Here is a 19,216-nt window from a genome sequence, read left to right as displayed (position 1 = left end):
CAAATTAGAACAAAGTTGCTAAAATGTAGTCATGTTGCTCTATACATTGGAAGGAAACACTTTCAGCCCAGTTTTACCCTTTTCCATAGTTCACAAGGTGGTAGTGTCCCTTGCTCTAATACAAAGAGTTGTTCAGAAATAGACTGTACTCCACAATGCATGCTTCCCAATATACAAGGCACTAACGGAAATTAGTGCTTCATACATTATGCTTTATACACAAACCAACAAAAATATAGTTTATTTACTTTAAGGATGGAAATTTTAGAAATTAATGCAAATCACATGCACAAAATGATCTGCATCAATTATAGGACAATTGTGAACTCAAGTTCCACACTTTCTCTGAAAGGTACCAGGCAGGCCTCAGAATATTCCAAGTGGCCAGAAAAGTGACATGGGAAGGGATGAAATCTTCATTTGCCATTAATATTTTTTCATGTGAACACTCTGATTTGAAATGACAGAAGGAACTGACTGACTTAATATACTATATGATCCTTTAGTACTTAAAACTAGAAATTTTTATTTGACTCTTGAGAAATAGTCAAACTGGACATATTATTCCCAAAATAAAATATTATCAATCAAAATATTCTTGAAGTCCTTTAAAATCAGAACATCACAGAAACATTAGAAAGCAGGCAACACAAGCATAGAGATGGCTGTTAACAATGTTTTATTTCCTGTATACAAAAAAGTAGAAATGACCGAAAAAACACTCTTGACAGAAAACAATACCACCAACCTGGTCTCATTGAGACGCTGAGCCCACATCACCCATGTTATTGGGAAAGGGAAGTTCAGACAACACTAGAGAACATTCATGCAAAGGCTGGCATACAAAATGGCATCAAAGGCTGGTGAAGGTCTTATGGGTAGGTTGAGTGAGTCCAATCTTTAAAAACATATGAAAGACATATTAAAAAACATAAGTCAAATCATGCTTTTAAACAGCATCTCTTTAAAAACAAGTTATATATGTATATATATACAAATAGCACCCCAAAATGTGTGTTATATAGTCTGCTACTATAAATTTAAGGCATCCTTATACTTTGCTGTTCTGCTGGTGAGGCTTTGTTCTCATGGTTCTATTTCCACAGAAGATGGTCTGGAAGTTTCCAAGGGTGCCCAAAGGGCAGCAAAGGGAGATAATAAAAAAGTGATTTACAGGAAGAGTTCTTTTGACTCTGGCTCAGCAATGTGCTTTATGCTGTAGGATTTCTTCATTTTTCTATTGATGTCATTATGCCTAAGCAGAAGAGAAACCACAAGGACGAAATTAGATAAAATTATGGTCAAGTTACAAGACAATGCCGCTCAACAGCTCCCCTTAAAATGGAAATTATCTTCACAAAAACCCACACGAAGAACACTTCATTCCAGTGGGCAAATTATTCCCTTTTCATGTAAACCATTCTTTAAACAATAAAAGCAACAGTCATGTAATAACACACACCAAGCGAACACTTTTAAATTCTATTCCGAAAGTAATTTACAAATCATTCTGATTGGAATCCAAGCCCAATTCTACAAGCAAGTGAATTTTCATTAGAGCCAAACTGAAAAAGAAATATGCATGGTTGGTCAGGTAAAATGAGACATGTAGATTTTGTTTTGGGGCTATAACAGTGTCAGGGTTTACTCCTAGCTCTGTGCTCAGGGATCACTCCTTGTGGGTTCAGGGGATCATATGAATGTCATAGATTGAACCCAAGTCAGCTGCGTGCAAGGCAAGTACCCTACCGGCTGAACTACTGCTCTGGCCAATATGGAGATTTTGTTGACATGGATTCACTTTTATATATCAATCAGTTGGGAGTCTTAGAAGTTTTAAAAAAGAACTTCTTTGTTGGGTTGTGATTACTGAGTAAGAAGCATGTTAGAAGACCACAAGTAGGTAAATCTATGTATGAATAAAAAGAAACTAGGGAATGGGAGTGTTATTTTCCACTAACTACTTGATACTTAGGAAATCTGTGAAAGGAAATATAAACTCAAGTATTTGAACAGATTTTTTAGGGCATTTCCTATGGGATAAATGCAATTATTTTCATGAGATGTTGGTTGTACATTGGGTGTAAAACCTCCCAGAGAGAACCTATCTCTTAAGGTGGACAAGTCCACATATTAGTTAATTCTATCTTGTGCAACATGACATAAATAAACTGTTTCTGGGAATGGTTCTCATTAACATGAAAATATATTTAGATGAAGGAGAACCCTGAGAGGTTTTATGGCCCTCAAATTATGTGTTTACAAAGACCCTATAATCTAGTTTCAAAATAGAGATTAGCTAGTAAATCTTGGGATCATTAAATCACTGTATTTATATAGTGATTATAATTATAAAAGTTATCATTCTTGTTTTATCTATTTATCTAAATAGAACATGCATTTTTATACACTAACGGAAAGTAAAATAAAAATGACACATGGAATGAACTCAGAACAGTAGAAAAAGCAGCACCATAAACCTACAGTCAAAGATTTCTATACACTAATTTGTACGTCATGATGCAAGTACAAAAAATGTCCTCTAAAATGATAGAGAGCACTGTGTGTACACTGTACATGAGAAGATTATTTAAATTTCTTTGGGAAATTTTGGTAATTACTCTAGATTATCTGTTCAATTCCATACAGCCAGTTGATTTTCCCTCTTCCAATAGGAATAAATATCAGAAATTCCTTTCCAAATGGCAGGAACCAGGATGCCTGTGAATTCAGCACAAGTGGAGTGGAAACAATGGGACTAAGTGAATACACCGCAGATTAGGTGTAATACAAAACGGTTCCTATTTTATCTCCAGTAATTTGATTCACTGATTTTGTTTGTTTGTTTGTTTGTTTTAAACTGGAGACCAGAGTTTTCTTATCTTGAAAACTCAATCAGGGGATGGAGAGATGGCACAGCGGGTAGGGCATATGCCTTGCACGTGGACAACCCGGATTTGATTCCCAGCATCCCATATGGTCCCCTGAGCACCGCCAGGAGTAACTCCTGAGTGCAGAGTCAGGAGTAACCCCTGTGCATCGCCAGGTTGTGACACCCCCCCCCAAACAAAAGTTAAAAACAAAACAAAACAAAACTCAATTGGCCTTGACAGAAGTTCTACAAATACTGACAATAAGAAAATTTCCCAACAAAAATACTCCGAGGGACAGACATAGAAAGATTGCATTCATCTGGGGAACATAAAGTAACAAAATAGGAAACTAACACCCAAGAATAGTTGTGATAAATACCAGGAGGTTTACTCCATGGCTTGGAGGCCAGCCGCACACTCTAGGAGTAAAGGCAGGTCAGATAGAGAAGGGAGCACCAAATAAAGGGTGCTGGGAAGATCCGCACAGGATGGGAGATGCATGCTGAATGTAGACTATAGACAGAACATGATTGTCACCCAAACCACAGCACCCAAAAGGAGAGAGAGAACAAAAGGGAGTGGCCTGCCACAGAGGCAGGGTGGGATGGGGGGGTGGGGGGGTGGGGGGGATACTGGGATTGGTGGGGGTGGAGAATGGGCACTGGTGGAGGGATGGGTACTTGATCATTGTATAACTGAAACCCAAGCACAAAAACTTGTAAGTCTACAACTGTACCTCATGGTGTTTCACTAATTAAAAAAAATACTCCATCCGTGGGAAGCAATGTCTATTGGTCACAGAACCTTACCCAAAGAACCAGGCCTTCAATTCAATTTTAGTTCTTGTTCTTAAATATTAAAGCATTGGGAATCAATAACCCTTTTATGAAAGTGCTGCTATAAAAGACAATGATTAAAAAGGACAGAAAATTTGGAGCATAAGTGAATGGATAGAATATATGAAGGTGAGAAAAATTTTAAGAAGCCACAAAGATGATTGGTGATGAAATATTGAATGCAATCAATTAATGTGAACCACTTTATGAAAATAAAATTGGGAATAAAAGGAACAACAAAGAAAGGAAAACTGATAAAATATTTTACTGGGAAAATTAATTTCATAAGTGATTAATCTTTATGCTATGTGATCTATAAGTACCTGTTAGAAACCAATAAGAAGACCATAATCTCGATAAAAATAAAATGAAGAAGTATAGTACATGCATTCAGAAAAAAATAGGCAGAATACTCCAAGATCTGAACCTCAAAGGTGTCTTCAATGATACAATGCCATTGGTAAAGGAAACAGAATAAAAAATAAACAAGGATTGATCAAATGGGACTACATAAAATTAAAGAGTTTCTGCATGGCAAAAGAAACATGAGTTAAAAACTAAAAGACATCTAACTTATTGGCAGAAAATATTTGTGGGCATCAGATACATCAGAAGGATTGATATTCAGGATACAAAAAGTACTCAAAAAGATCAGCAGCGAAAAATGTAAAAAACCCATCAAAAATGGGGAGAGGAAATGAACAAGGACTTCTCTAAGGAAGACCAAGAGATGGTCAACAGACACAAGAAAAAGTGCTTACCATAATTTATTATTAGAGAAATCCAAATTAAGACAACAATGAGATACCATTTCACGCCAGTGAGAATGGCACATATCAAAAATACTAGGAACAATCTGTGTTGGTGTTAATGTGGTGAAACAGGAACTCTCAGTCACTGCTGGTGGAAATGTTGACTGGTTCAACCCCTATGAAAAACAGTATGGAGAGTTATCAGTAAGCTTAAAATTGAGCTATCCTACAATCCAGGAATTCCGCTTTTGGGTATCTATCCCTTGGATAGAAAAACGTTCACTTAAAATGTTTTTAGTGGTGCCCTAAGATTTGTAACTAACCTAGATGTTCAGGAATAGATAAGTGGATCATGATGATGTGGTATATACATACAATGGAATACTGTGCAGTTGTAAGGAATGATGAAATCATGCAATTTGTTGCAGCGTGGATGGAACTGGAAGATATTATATTAAATAAAGTAAGCTAGAAGAAGGAAAGACACGGGATGATACTACTTATATGTGTATTTAGAGTAGCTGGATGTGGAAATGCAATGGTTTAAAGGGGGGATGCCTAGATCACCCTTGGCTCCAGACTTTTAGACAGGAGAAGGAAGAAATAGAGTTAAGGGGAAGGGGAGAGAGATAGATGAGAAGCAAAGGGGACAGGGGTCAAGGGGACTCAGATACCCTGGTGGTGTTAAGGAATGATAGAGCTAAATATGCAAAGCATAGAGTCAACAACACTGAAATTTCGGGACCCGAACTTTAATAATCAGATTAAAAGTGCCTGTGAAAATGGCTGGCTGGAGCTGGGGTGGGGGTAGGGCAGGAGAGGGATCTAGAAACACGAGTGGAGGGAAACTGACACTGGTGGCAGGATTGATCATGGAACATTGTATGTCAAAAACCCAACTTTCTAATTCATGATGCTTTAATAAAATAGTATTTTGAAAATATAAAATGCACAGTACATAATACAGTAAAGTAATATCATGTGACTATGTAAATGCTATTGGAAATTAGTGCTATTGTGGAGAGAAACTTAAAAAAAGTCAACTGAATAGTGTGGGAGAGATAGCATAGCAGGTAAGCTGCTTGCTTTGCAAGAGGCTGACTTGGATTCGATTCCTGGAACCTCATATGGTCCCCTCAGACTCACTAGGGGTGATCCCTGTGTTCAGAGCAAGAAGTAATCTCTGAGAACTGCTGAGTGTGGAAAACCCTAAAAACAAAATTAACTGACTAGAAGGAGTGGAGGGAAATGTTCAGTGCTATCCTAGAAAGTGGAACTAAAATGCAAAAAGGTTTGGGTAGTGACAGGAACATTAGAAAATCTAAAAATTAGTTCACTGTGTCCAACATTACAATAACAGAAATTTTAGAAAATCTGAAGAGCAATTGGAGAGTAGAAATTTTTTCAAAGAAATTTTACAAAAACATTTCCCAGAATTGAAGCATATAAGATTTCAGACTGAAAAAAGTCTGCTGAGTACCCAGATCCCAAGAACAAAAACGGAATCATGGCAAAGCATCAAGAAATCAAATAATTTGGGGAAAAATTTAAGAAGTCACAGAAGCTTCTAAGGGATTAGGAATTAGAATAGGACAAATTAGAAGCAAAAGGAAAATTAAAAATAATGTGTTCCTAATTCTAAAGAGAACATATTTTTTTCACCTAAAATTATATACCCAGCCAAACATTCCTAATCTAGTAGGAAGGCAAATTGAAGATACTTTTAGATTGGCAAGGCTTCAAAAATTTATCACCTCTTCGCATCCTTTGGATAGAAAAATGTGTTTACTATAGGAAAAAATAGTTAGGAAATTGGGTTCTACACAGGAGAGAATCAAAAGGAACTCCAAGAATGATTCGGATGAGAAATGCAGGGTGATAGCAGTGGGAAAAAGGATGTCTCAAGATCGAATGGAACTTGGCATTTTTTCTAAGTGCATTAAAAGCAGATTTCTGTCTCCAGCAGTTTTTAGATATGAACTGTGAGCCAAGACATGAAAAATATTATTTCCAGGGAAAATATAAAATTATATAAGAAAGAAAATGTAATCTAGTATGCCCTATGGAGACACTGTGATTAATATTTAGATAGCTACAATAGAAATAAACATTCCACACTGACTTTACCCCAAAGAACAAAATAACTTTACCAACAGTGGGAAGAGGGAAAAGTGTGTATGCTTGTATATGTGTTTGTATGTGTTGAGTTAGGGTGGTAGTGTTGCACGCTATAAATAAAGCTACACAATTTTAACTCACTGTGAAGAATCAAGATTCTGAAGCTAACTGATTAGGTTCAAATCTTTTCATCATAAAGAAATCTATTACCATCTGAACTGTGTGATTTTGGAACACTACATCTTCTCTCTTTACCTGGTTTCTAATGTCTAAAATTTGGCTAATAGAAGTATATACCACATTGGGTCATTGTGAGGAAGAAAACAGTTACTATGCATAAAATCCCTGTCCTATTTTTGGCACACCATAAACACTGTTAGCTACCACTTTTATCGTTGGTATTGATATACCAAAATAGAGATATCCTATGTTGAAAACTGATGTGTGTGAGCATATTATTTAGAGAAACAGAATGTAGAATGTATGGAACTGAAAAGATAGTCTCAAGAATGAAAGGATGAGAGTAAGGACTTTACATTGTCATGATTGACCCCTTTCAATTCTGGCACTTCATACGGACCTCCATCACTGCTGGAAGTGATCCCTGAGTACATTCCTGCCTGGCTCCCTCCCCATCCCAAATACAGAATGTTAGCAAAGACATATGAAAGAAAATCAAACTGTTGATTCAGAAGGGAGAAGAAAAAGAGAATAGGAGAGGTTGGACAAGGGGAGAGATTTTATTAGGATGCTGGAATTATTATGAGTCCCCATGGCATTTTATTCCTAAATTAAATTACAAATTAAAAAAGTTAAAATAAAGGCTTATATTATAGTCTAAATACATAATTAAGACTTTGATAGAATATTTCTGCATTTACAGAAAGGGTGTTGTGGTCAAAAAGCCTAAAAAAGAACACTTTCTGGAACACCAAACCCAGTATGATTAGAGCTGAATCCACACAGAGCAAAATGTTAATTTGAGGCATTTATCTGACAAGTATCAGGATAATCCAAGCCTGCCTCCATGAACCCTTCAATTACCTTGTCCCAAATCACCAGAATTCAAAGGAACCAATGTGTCTGGGTAATTCTGGCAGGAATTATTCAGATAATTTCCCATTCCTTGATTTCACTTTTGGATAGGAACTTACATTCTGAGTGACCAAAATTGGACTGGAGAAAGGTTTAAATTTAAAATCAGTTTTGCAAGAACTGTAACTTGCTGACTCCATATCTAGGCACAGATTCCTGGTTTCGAGAGGCCAGAGTGATCAGATAGCCAATGACTAGGAAGATTAGTCCAGGCCTGTCTGCATGTACTCCATTTCCACTGACACTCCAACATGGTGTCTCGGCTGCATCTGTGATTTTTTCACAGCTTTATTAAGAACATGTCCATCAATATCACCTACTAAAACATGGGAATTGGGGTCAAAGTATCAAAACATAAAATTCCCCAACAAGTGCACTGGAGGTAGGTGGGTGGGTGAGTGGGTGGGTATGCGATCAGAGACTTAGGTATGTTCAAATCATATATTCTTTGTGCAAGATGACAGGTTCCATCCTTTGTTTATTATTTTATCTTTATATTTTTCCTTTTCTTCTCTCTTTTTTCTTCTTTCTCTATTAAAATCCTGACCAGGTGCTACCAGGTATAAATGAGAATCTGAGAAGGCATGAAAGGTCACTACTGGTAGCATCTTCTCTGTCTCCCAGGGCTCTCACCTTATTCCACTTGCATCCTTTACAAATTTTTTTTGGTGGGATTCATACTGGCACATTGTATGCCTAAAACAACCATGTTATGAACAACTCTGCAAATCACAGTGTTATTATTAATATATTTTTAACAATTCTCTCTGGATTAGGAAGACCCTGAATGAATGGACCAAGCACAACAAAGTAACTTAAGAGTTGAAAGACATTGTTGAATGGGGGTACACTAGAAATCCTGCCATGACACCTTCAAGAAGGGTAGACAGTGGCACTGTCCCCACCCAGCGTAGGGAAGAAAATCCAAGCAACTGGGGCAGGTATTCTGGCTGAAGTCACTGAGCTGGGTTGGCTATGTCTCTAACTCATTTCAAATCCATCACTGTCCCTTCAAAATACTTATCTTAAGAAATTTAGTGAAGGTCCTGCTCTTTAAAGGCAACTTAGAAGCAAGGAGGCTGTGACACTGTCACTAACAGAATTTGTAGCTCCTTTGGATACATTCCAAACTGACTCCTGTTGGAATGAGTCCAGGAAGGTGTAGGTGGAGATCGAGATGTTAGATTTCTGGCTACCAGAAACCAGGGCAAGAAAACGCAGTGCGGATGTTAAGGGACTGGCTTAGGTTTTACAGCACTGCACCTTTTCAACATAGTTTCTGGCTATGCAGGAGGTCACATATTCATTTCCTGCCCCTCTGTGGTCTGGTGCTAATAGAGAACATGGGTCTGAGTTGTGTTACCTTTTCCTAGTCTCAATTCATCCAACTTTATTACAAAACTCTTTTTCTGTCTTTCTGTGGCAGCACAGGTTTTACCCTTTCCCCAGAAAGTGGCGGAACCCTTGGGGGAAGAAACCCCCTTATCAATCACCTTGGACTCCAATAACTTTTACAAAAAGTATAATACATTGTGCTTAGACACAGGGTCTGATTTTTTTTAACAATAACCTGCAATGTGGGGATTTCTCAATATATAATTCTATTCTGCCACCACCAAAGACACAACAAAACTGTGGATCATTTCAAAGTAGGAAACTTGTCTCTTGTTGTTATTTGGAGAAATGGTACATAATGGGAGTGTCCTTCCTTTTGCTTCAATGTGAAGCAGGATTTCTCTTAGAAATGTATTTGAAACCTGAGAAAGCAGAGGTGCATGTGGTAGGGACAGGACTTGGCAGGGACCAAAGAAGCTCCGGGGGCTTCAGGAGTAGAGGGTAGTGACCCAGGTGCCTGGCATCAAGTCCTTCTGGTTGAATATGGAGCTTGCAGCTAGAATATCAGAAATGAAGAGATAAGACTCAAACCTGTGGTCCTTAGGGAAACATGTGCATATCCATAGTAAAAATAAATATGCTTTTTGTTAAAGCACTTTAACCGACCTATCTGAGCTGACACAAGCAGTGCTCAGCAGGTACCGAATCTTTCCAACCACACATCTATAGCCAGTGTACTGATATTCCTAGAACTTCATTATGATGGAATAATGATACCCCAAGATTCCTTAAAAATAAGATAAATGAAGTACACAGCTAAGGTGTGAGAGTCAAACCTTTCTGACTCTATGAATATGTGGCTGTTCTGGTGACTCAAGAGAAAAGACTAAATGATACATCAAAAGGGAAGGTAAGGGGTCTGCTCAGTAGGGAGTGTTCTCCTTAGCATGAATATCACAGTTTTCTCCTGGTGATGGAGAAATTATTTACTGGGGTTTAGCACACATTCTTGGGAAAGAGATCACTCAGGGTCTCACCCCTGACTTTTCCACGCTAAGTGCTCATTTTTTTTTTCTGTGTGGTATCCTGACAATAAGGACAAAAGTGTGTGTGTGCTTGGGTGGGGGTGGTGTGTCTAGATCTTTCATTGGGCCTAACAGATGAACATCACCCCTCACATCATCTTGAGTCAAACATACTCCTCTCTTTGAAGTGGCTGTTGATGAACCTTGAAGTCTGTACAAAACATGAGACTAGCTCTTGGCTCTGAATGTAAAATCCCAGTGTGGTGAATGCCTTGGCAGTAAAACCCACACTAATGATGTTTATTGTTAATGTCTTTTTTCCTTTTTTACTCTGAACCTGGCAGAATCAACCCCTAGGCTGGCAGTGCTGGGGAGCAATCAAGCCATACTTAGCAGTGCTGGGGGTCACCAGGACCACTGAATGAGTTATGTTATGTCAAGCATCAAACTCAGGGCCTTGTACATGCTAGTGTCTTTTAAAGGAATCTCTCATATTGGTGCTTAGGATTGGGGGTTTCCTGCTGCTAAGCATAAAGCAGCACTGTGGGTCTAGAGGTTAATGACCTCTGCTTATCAGTGAGTGAAATCAATGCTCACTGATGTCTCACAGATTTCAGACAGACTTAAACTTTGGGAAATAAATGTCTTATTGGCATTTTAAAACAAGTAATTGCAAACATTCCCTGGGAGCTGTAATAACTCAAAACTGAACTTGTCCTTTATAAGAAAAAGTAAAGAATAAATCTGCTTGTTATAAACAAAGTCATCCTCGACTGTTGAAATGTACTGGGAAAGCTGTTCAAAGAAATGAAGTCGAATCTAATTTTAAAGGGCATTGAAAAGAAATTTAGCTTCTTTGCTATCAAGCTGTGACCAATTTAGAGAAATAAATAGCAAACAGAACTCCCTCAAAGAGCTGACATTCTTAACATGTATTTATTGCCCCTATTTTTCTTCTACCAGGAAAAATAAAAATTTCTTAGAAACTCCACGGTGATTCCAGTGTTTTCCTAGAGTGGGTGTCTACTGCCACGACTCTGTCTCCAAGGCAGTGCGGGTCTGACCACGCAGGGGCAGAATGTTGGGCACACCTCCAAATCAATGACTACCATTGGTTACCAACTTTAGGTAGGTGACTCCAAGCCATTATTACAATCTAAAAGGAGCCCTCTGACTTCCAAGCCAATTCTAAGGCTAAAACCAAAAGCAGTGTGATGGAGGAACACTTGGATTCCTTCCTTTCAGTGGAATCACAGAGAATAATGAAGCAGGGTTAGAATCAATTTCATTTTGTTTCATGCCCAAATTCTCAATACTTGTTTCACTTGCATTATCAATACTGGTATACAACAGCTGTTGATGTATAAGTATTCTTATTATATATAATTTCTTTGCCTAGTGGCCTGGGAAATATTTCTCCTGTTTTCATCGGTCTTCAGGTATATAAAGGTTGATCTTGGGGCTGAGGATATGATACAGAGATTAAGGTACATGCCTTAAATACACTGACTCCAGTTCAATCCCCAGTACCAAATAGTGCCATGAATATTGCAAAGTGTGACCCTGGAGTAAAACAGGAAGGGCCCAGAGAAACCTGGCAACAAGCAGCACTCCACATTCAAGTCTTCACATTGGACTATTGGCCTAGTTGGCCAAGAATAACCAGAGTGGGGCCAGATATCTTGAGCACCATATGAGAAACCTGCTCCCTCAATTCACCCTCTCCCCTCCAAAAAAAACCCCAATATATAAGCACATGGATCTAAGGCTCCTCTTTAGTATGAAGCAGTGAGAACTTTCACTATTTCACCAGACTAAACTATGGTAAAGACTAAACTATGATAAAGCACAGGCTTATTGATAAGGCCTGGAAGGAAGTGGTCAGGAGCTACATGGGAAATTTTTTAATTGTTTCTGCTTACTACTAAAGTTAATGAATCTGAGGGGTTCAAACAGCCTCTTGAACTGAGAAGTAAAATGCCAAGGGATATGGCTCACATACTTTGCATGTGTGAGGCCCCAGGTTTAGTCCCCAGCATGGCAAAAACAAACAAACAAAACAACCAGGTAATAAACTGAGTGTCAGAGTTAACTGAGCATCAGATATTTGAGTAAACCCACCATATTTTGTTCACTGTTCTTTATAATCCTATTATGATCAGTTGTTCAGCTTTGTTCCCTTTCTCGTAAAACAACATGATGAAATCTTTCTAGCAAGAGAATCTACTAGAATACAAACTATGTGGTGACAGGTGCTTCAGGAATTGGCTATGTTTTTCTTCCCTTTACCCAAAAGCTGGCCAAGTTTTTGAACCCCCTGCTTCATGAAATTAGTGATGAATCCTGTTTAAGGGGAAAAAACCCAGAATTTTCTAGTCATCAGGACATAGGCATCTATAGTGAATACCTAGGAGAGAATTGGAGGGAATTGGGCGGTGGGGGAGGGGGGAGGGGAGTCAGAATGGAGAAACAGAAGGGGACCAATACCTTGGGACAAGGAAATGGGTCTTTTTAACTGTTTCTTTTTCACCCTAAGCACTGGACTCTCAGTCCTTGGTCAACATTTCTTGCCTGTGTGATCAGAGCAGCTCAGAGTAGGGACCAGAGTTTGTCCCAGGCAGGACACTAATGACCAGAAGATATGACATCAGAATTTATGAAACCCCTAAAAGGACTATGGTTTACTTTGCCTCACTGCCCCCAAATGAGACCTGGAGATTCAGGTCTCTAATGACCGCGGGGGGAAAAAAGAAGCACGGATTCCATGCACCTTAGCATCCTGACCGAACTCAAACCTGTGGACATGCATCTGTATGTGTGTGTGTGTGTGTGTGTGTGTGTGTGTGTGTGTGTATTTTTTTCCCTATAAGCATATACACAAACTTGCAAATTTGCTGGAGGGTTTCTGTCCTCTTTTCAGAAACAGCCACCACCCTCATTACCACCACCACAGCCACCACCACCACCACCCCCATCACCACCACCACTTTTTTGGAAATCAACTATTTTTAAGCAAACAAAAAGAACCCTATGTCCAGAGGCTATTGTCAACTCCCTGGATTATTGAAGGAAGGTCAGGAGGCTGTATATTGCCCATTTGGGGAAACACTGATTTCAAGGATGAAAATAGTAAATTGAAATGGTCTCTCTTTAACATGGGTTTTGGGGGGAGTCTCTCTTCTAAAATAAATCAGCCAAGGGGTGCTGACTGCATTAGCTCCCCCTTGCTGCTCCTTTTAATCTTGGCATCCTGATTCCGGAGGGTGCTGTGTGTGTGTTTGCAGGGGGTTAGGTCACAGTAGAATCATGGTCTTGGAGGGCCTTGAGCCTCAGAAATGACTCTACTCCCACACATATACTCTGTTAGGACACTGGGATAAGGAAGCCCCTGGTTTTGCTGGGGTGGGGGAACACTTGAAACTGGCTGCCACAGTGGTTCTGAATTCTCAGAAGGAAACAGTTTCAGATGGGCAGGCCCTCGCTTTCCCCTAGGGCAGCAGAGTGGTGACGAAAGGATCTTTCAGTCTATAATCAGCGAGCGACTAAAACCTCAGCTCTGCTTCAAAGTTCTGATTCTGATCAGAGGCTGACTCACCAAAAACCTCTGACGGGAAATTTAATTTCTGTTCTTACCCAGCTCCTGGACTTCATGAAAACAAAGTCTGGAAGTTGAAATCCACTGAGAGCCCCATCACATCTGTGAGTTCAGAGACCCCTGCCCTGTGAGGACGTGTCCCCTCCAGAGCACCAGTTTCCTTTCTGAGGCCCTGAGACCAGCCTGTCTGCTGCTGGCTGCGGGAGGAGAAGCCATTTCCTCCTTCCTTGGTGTCAAGTACTATGAGAGGACCTCCAGGACCACACTTTAGGGTGTTATGCAGTGAAATGAGGAGGCAGGGGATGGTTGAATGTGGTGATTCCTAGAGCTACGTACCGTGCATAGTTACGCAGATGTTCTTCAGTCAGCGGGTTAGAAGGGAGGCTGAGGCAGCTGCCGTACATCGCCTAGAGAGGTGCAATTGAGAATCACTGAAAACATGCAACAAGCTCAGCACATGCACAAATTTCCATGTAATAGGGTGCATGCTGTAGGAGACAGATTAGAACCAGAACAGAAGCTTCAGGTGCATTTCAAGAAGCCTGGGCAAGTGTGCATGTGGATAATTTTTTTGCTCATTGGGAGCAAGAGAAGTCAGTAGGTAACTTGGAGATGTTTGATTTGAGCAATGTGAGTGAGGGTCTATTTAACTCACTTGACCTATTACAGGGTCTGAGGCTTAAGATGCAAGTGTGGTTTTCTGAAGCAAACATATGCTGAAATCCTTTAGAATGAAGACAGTTCAAAGCAACCATCCATGAATAGTTAAAGCAGGTGTTAAATGAATTAGAGATATTAATAACAACCTGAGTTTGGTACTGCAAAAATATTTGGACAGCTTTGATGGTAGGGTAATAGGATTTTTACCTTTGAGCAAATAATAGCAATAATTAATCCAGTCTGTGGCTCCTGAGAGAGTGAGTTGGGAAATTCTCCATTCCTCTAAGAGTTCTGCATTTGAGCAGCTATACTATGTTTCTTTTTTTTCTTTTTTTATGGTAAGATATGCACAGGGCATGCAGGAAATATTGCCTCAGAATATGTTTGTGTCTCTTACTCATTGGATGTAAACCACAGATTATAGTGTGTAGCTTTCCAATAAATGCGATTATAAAATGCAGTTCATGGCGCATGCTGCCATCCCCTGGGTCCTGGCAGGCATGTTAGACAGATATTGCTTCCTGACCAGCTCCAAGGGGCTGGCATCGTAAAATGCCAATGCAAGAGGGGCCCTTGGGGTATTCATTTCAAAGGTCAAGTCCAAGTTGAACTGTTAAGTTTTGGGGAATAGCATTTCTATTTATGCACTCTTTAATTGGACTTGAGAATAAACTATCCAGTCACATGCAGAGAGCTGCCTCTTCCGGAGACAGAATCGGTGCCAGTGAAGAGCCCAATTCCACATGGACTGGTAGTCAAGTCGTGTAGAAATGCCTCCCAGTTTAACTAAAGACTTAATACTCTGGGATCAAACTCTGTAGGGTGATTTCTGGACCCGAGTCTAATATCTTGGAATTTATTTTATCTTTTTGAGGGTCATCTTCCTCCAAGTCAGAGCAAAGGGTGTGCTATCTAACAGGACAGATCGGCAGAGAAACTCATGAATTTGACTTTTCAGGCACTCCAGGAGGCTTTCTTCTGTAGTTTCACTCAAGGTGGTATGGAGGGACCAACCTGTGGTAGTAGTAACAACAAAATCACTCACTCAGAGGCCGAGGAGCATCTCTAAAGAGCACTTACCGCCTTACTCTTTCCTTTGCCAGCTGAGCTCATGGGCTGCCCCTTAGCGTCGGTGGCTGCTTTCCTTCCCAGGGAGGTTAAAGGCAAGGTGCAGGTCTTTAGCTGGCTGGCCGTCTGGTAGTTGTTATTATTATTCTGGTTGCCACTCAGTGTCTCCATGATAGACCGGAAGGTTCCAAACGGCCTTTTTAGCTGATCCCCTGACTCGCTTCCTGTGGAGGCCCGTGGTGGGGCTCTGCCCTTCTCTTTTTCCTTTTCCCCATTGAGTTCCAGGTTGCTTTGCTCCATCTGGACCACAGGCTCTTCAAAGGTCACCCTGAGTTTCAGGTTCTGAGATGTCCGCCTCTTGGAAGATGGAGACTTGAGGGCACTCTTGGGACTAGTGGCCACCTTCTGGGCAGCAGAGCTGTCTGGGCTGGTCTGAGAGGGCTCTCCCGGGGACAAGCTAGGGGGCGTATTTCCCAAGCCTGGGCATTGGAATTCTGAGTCTGGCTCACTGCTCTCAGAGGTGGGAGAGGGACTGTGGCCATCCAGGGATTTGGAGGCCTTAATCCCAAAAGGGAATCTACGTGTGGAGGCCAGGGTGTGTTTCTTTATCATCAAGTGCAGGCTTTCTGTGTTTTCTGCACTCTCGCCACTTTCCACAATGGGCTGCGGCCGGGGCCTGTCTACCCTGCGCACTGGTGTGCCCTTGGGCTCCTCGGAATGGTTGGAGTCTGTGTCAGACTCACTCAGGGATCTTTGCATCAGCTGCCTTAGCCTGGCTAACTTCAGCTCCCTCTTCTCTGGGGGTATCCTTTTGGCATTTCGAGAGGAGGCCTGAGAGTCTTGGAATTCCAAGGACAGTTTTTCTTGGGTGCAGACAGTCTCTGAGATATCTTTCCCCAGTAACTGTCGTAAGATTTTATCTGAATCTTCATCTTTCACTTTGATCCTCATTCGACCGGACACTGCCAGGTTCCCAAGCATCTGAATTCCCTCTTGAATTCCTGGTTTGCTTTTAGCTATAGAATCATCTTCTGCATCTGGGGATTTCCACTGGGACTTTCTGGACTCTGGAGAAGATGGTGAACTGCAAAAAAGAATGAAGGACATAGCAGATATTTCCTATTGGGCTAAACCACCCAGTTATACTTCACCTTATATCCTTGATTCCTTTAAGCATCAATAAGATTGGGATAAGAACTGTTCCTTAAGATCTTTTAGATGCCATCTGCAAATACTGCATCTTGTAATCAATACCAAAGTAGAACATGACTCTTATTTTATGTTAAGACTAATATGACAAATGTTTTGTACTTTCTCTTACTTTGGAAGCATGAATATGGCAGCTTTGTTTTTTAGAAACACTTTGCATATGTTGTCAACTAATCCCATCTTCCATGACTTGTGAACTTACACATATTGTTTCCCTTTTATTTTATTTTCTGAATCGGTAGCACACCTGACTGTGCACAGGGCTTACTCCAGGCTCTGTGCTCAGGGATCATGCTTGGCAGGGCTTGGGGGCCCATCTGTGGGGTCGGGACTGGTCCCACATCAGACAAATATAAGACAAGTACCTTCCATACCCTCATTTCTCTTTCATAGCTAAAGAAGTGAAAAGCTCAGAAAGAGTGAGGGACTTTATTTTTTTTTCTAGTCAAGGAACAAAGAGAAGCTGACCTGCAAAGAAATGCAGCTCTCTTGATCCTAGGCCCAGAGTCCATCTCTGTGAGCACTCATGTGTGATAGTTTTTGTAAAAAAAGACAATCTTTTCTCAAAAACTATCTCTGAGGCAAGAGAGATAGTACAGTGGGAAGGATCCTTGCCTTATGTGCAGCTGACCTGGGTTTAGTCCCTGGCATCCCATATGGTCCACTGAGCATCACTAGGAGTCATTCCTGAGTGCAGAGCCAGAAGTAACACCTGATAACCACTGGTGTGGCCCCCCAAAAAAAACAAAACAAAAAATAAATTTTCCTTTTGTCTGTAAGGAAAGAGTTTTCTTTGTCATCACCTTTGAAGGCATTAAACAGAACTTTAAAATAAACCACAGAGAGTCAAGTTTCTTAAGAACTCTAACCACCAATGTTCACTACCTGGGAGAAGAAAGGAAGGACTTTCCCTCTGATTTCTGGGCTTCAAGAAGTTGTTGGAGCTGGTTCTGCAGTGTGACCCGTTCCACTGTCTGCCTGAGAGAAACAAAAGCAAAGAGGTCTCTGAAAATTAGTATTCTACATTTTTTCCTCCACAATGATTTGGTAATAAGTCACAATAAAGTCATAAGACTTAAAAATGTGCAGTGTTTTCATAATTACATTTCAGAAAATGTCCTTAGAGGATATCCCCCAACTATTTGTAATCTAAATACTTATCAAGAAGACTGTAAATTTGTAATTATGTAATGGAATCTGAATCTGAAAATTTTAATATATTTGAATATCTATGGAGTTCAAAAGATATCCTATCTTTATATATTCATTATGTTATATATACCCAATTAACATATAGGTAAAGTGAAACTTCCTTTCCTTGGGTTAAAAAGAAAGTTACAAAATACTATGTATAGCAAAATCTCATTTAAAAAAATCTATCTCTATCTGGCTCCAAGAGTAACATATGCATACATGTGCATATTCATACAAATAGACCTTGTATAATATTAAGAAATCCAGAAGGATATACTCTAAAATATTATCTATTCTAAGTTTTATATTTTGAAATTAAGTGCATTCATGTAATGATCAAAAAATAGAAAATTTCACTTTGGGTAAAACCAATAGAATTACTTGGCATTTTTTATATAAAAGGGAAAACAATATGGAGCAATGTTCAATTGTGTCATGAGGCATAAAAGCATGCATATCAGAGTAGGCTTTAAAGTTTAGAGATAGATAAAAGTCATAAGTTACAGAAAATATGTATCAGTACAAAACTTGAAGTAAATGGAGCTGATTCTAACTAGGCAGGAATACACAGTATTCACAAAAATTCTAGCTCCTTCTCTACCCTCATCTCTGCAGGATGTGACAATGTTACCTACCATGGCAGATAATGATTATGGTTGTAGATGGAACCTAGAAGGTGCATGAGCTGATATTAAAAAGGTGCATGAGCTGAGAGGCAATCCCAGATGATTGGGATGGGACACATCTAATCCCAAGAATTCTTCACAGTGAAAAGAAGACAGGAGAGGAGATGGGTAGGTGCCAAGTGTGAGAACTGTACTTGCTGTTGCTGGCTTTTCAATGTGATCAGAATAAAGAGACCGATGGGAGCTGGGAAGGACTCCCCACTGACAGCAAGAAAACAGGGACCTCAGTCCAACAAGGCAAATAACTAATTTCACAAAATGCTAAAATGAGTATGAAACAGTCTCTCATCCCAGAGCCACCACAAAAGAATAGAACTTACCTACATCTGGATTTCTAACCCATAAAACTGTAACATAAATTTGTGTGGTTTGACAACAAAAAATCGGGAATTGGCAATCATATGTTTAGTAGCAATTAAAAACTAATACAACTAGTATAAAAAATGATAGCAGCTTTCATAAGCCAGGACCTGGTACCAAACAATGAGTCATCTGCATTCTTTAAGTGAAAGACAAAACTTAGACCCTGGCTAGAAGAAGCCCAAAGTTCTCTTTGCCAAGTGTCACCCACAGCAGGACTCAACAACCATGGGCTCCTCCATCTAATTTTGTGGAACAGATTTGGATCTGGATGCTGCCCCTCCATCAGCCCCAGGCACTTGCACGCAATCTCTCAGAAGTCATCAGCTTTAGTCACAGCAGCTCCCAGAGACCAGAGAAGTCTGGGATTCTGTCTGATTCACTAGAAGGCAGCACCAAATAAAGGGTGT

At 40.0% G+C, this 19,216-nt stretch overlaps 1 protein-coding gene across 3 annotated transcripts in view; it reads right to left on the bottom strand.

Annotated features, from left to right (window-relative positions):
* Window positions 1-647: 647 nt before the first annotated feature.
* The window catches only part of SNCAIP (synuclein alpha interacting protein), a 172,968-nt gene continuing 154,399 nt past the window's right edge, over window positions 648-19,216 (bottom strand). For 2 of the 3 annotated variants that reach the window (XM_056124695.1, XM_056124694.1), the window contains exons 9-12: window positions 17,452-17,544; window positions 15,370-16,441; window positions 13,966-14,036; window positions 648-1,255 (exon numbers count right to left, since the gene is read on the bottom strand). In XM_056124695.1, coding sequence (XP_055980670.1) covers window positions 1,171-1,255; window positions 13,966-14,036; window positions 15,370-16,441; window positions 17,452-17,544 — 1,321 coding nt within the window. In that variant the 3' untranslated portion in view covers window positions 648-1,170. The remainder of the gene's footprint in view (window positions 1,256-13,965; window positions 14,037-15,369; window positions 16,442-17,451; window positions 17,545-19,216) is intronic. The other variant, XM_056124696.1, reaches the window with a different exon arrangement.

This window comes from Sorex fumeus, unplaced genomic scaffold, assembly GCF_029834395.1.
Source record: "Sorex fumeus unplaced genomic scaffold, SorFum_2.1 ptg000051l, whole genome shotgun sequence".
Taxonomy (NCBI): domain Eukaryota; kingdom Metazoa; phylum Chordata; class Mammalia; order Eulipotyphla; family Soricidae; genus Sorex; species Sorex fumeus.
This window is presented reverse-complemented; position numbering and strand designations above follow the sequence as displayed.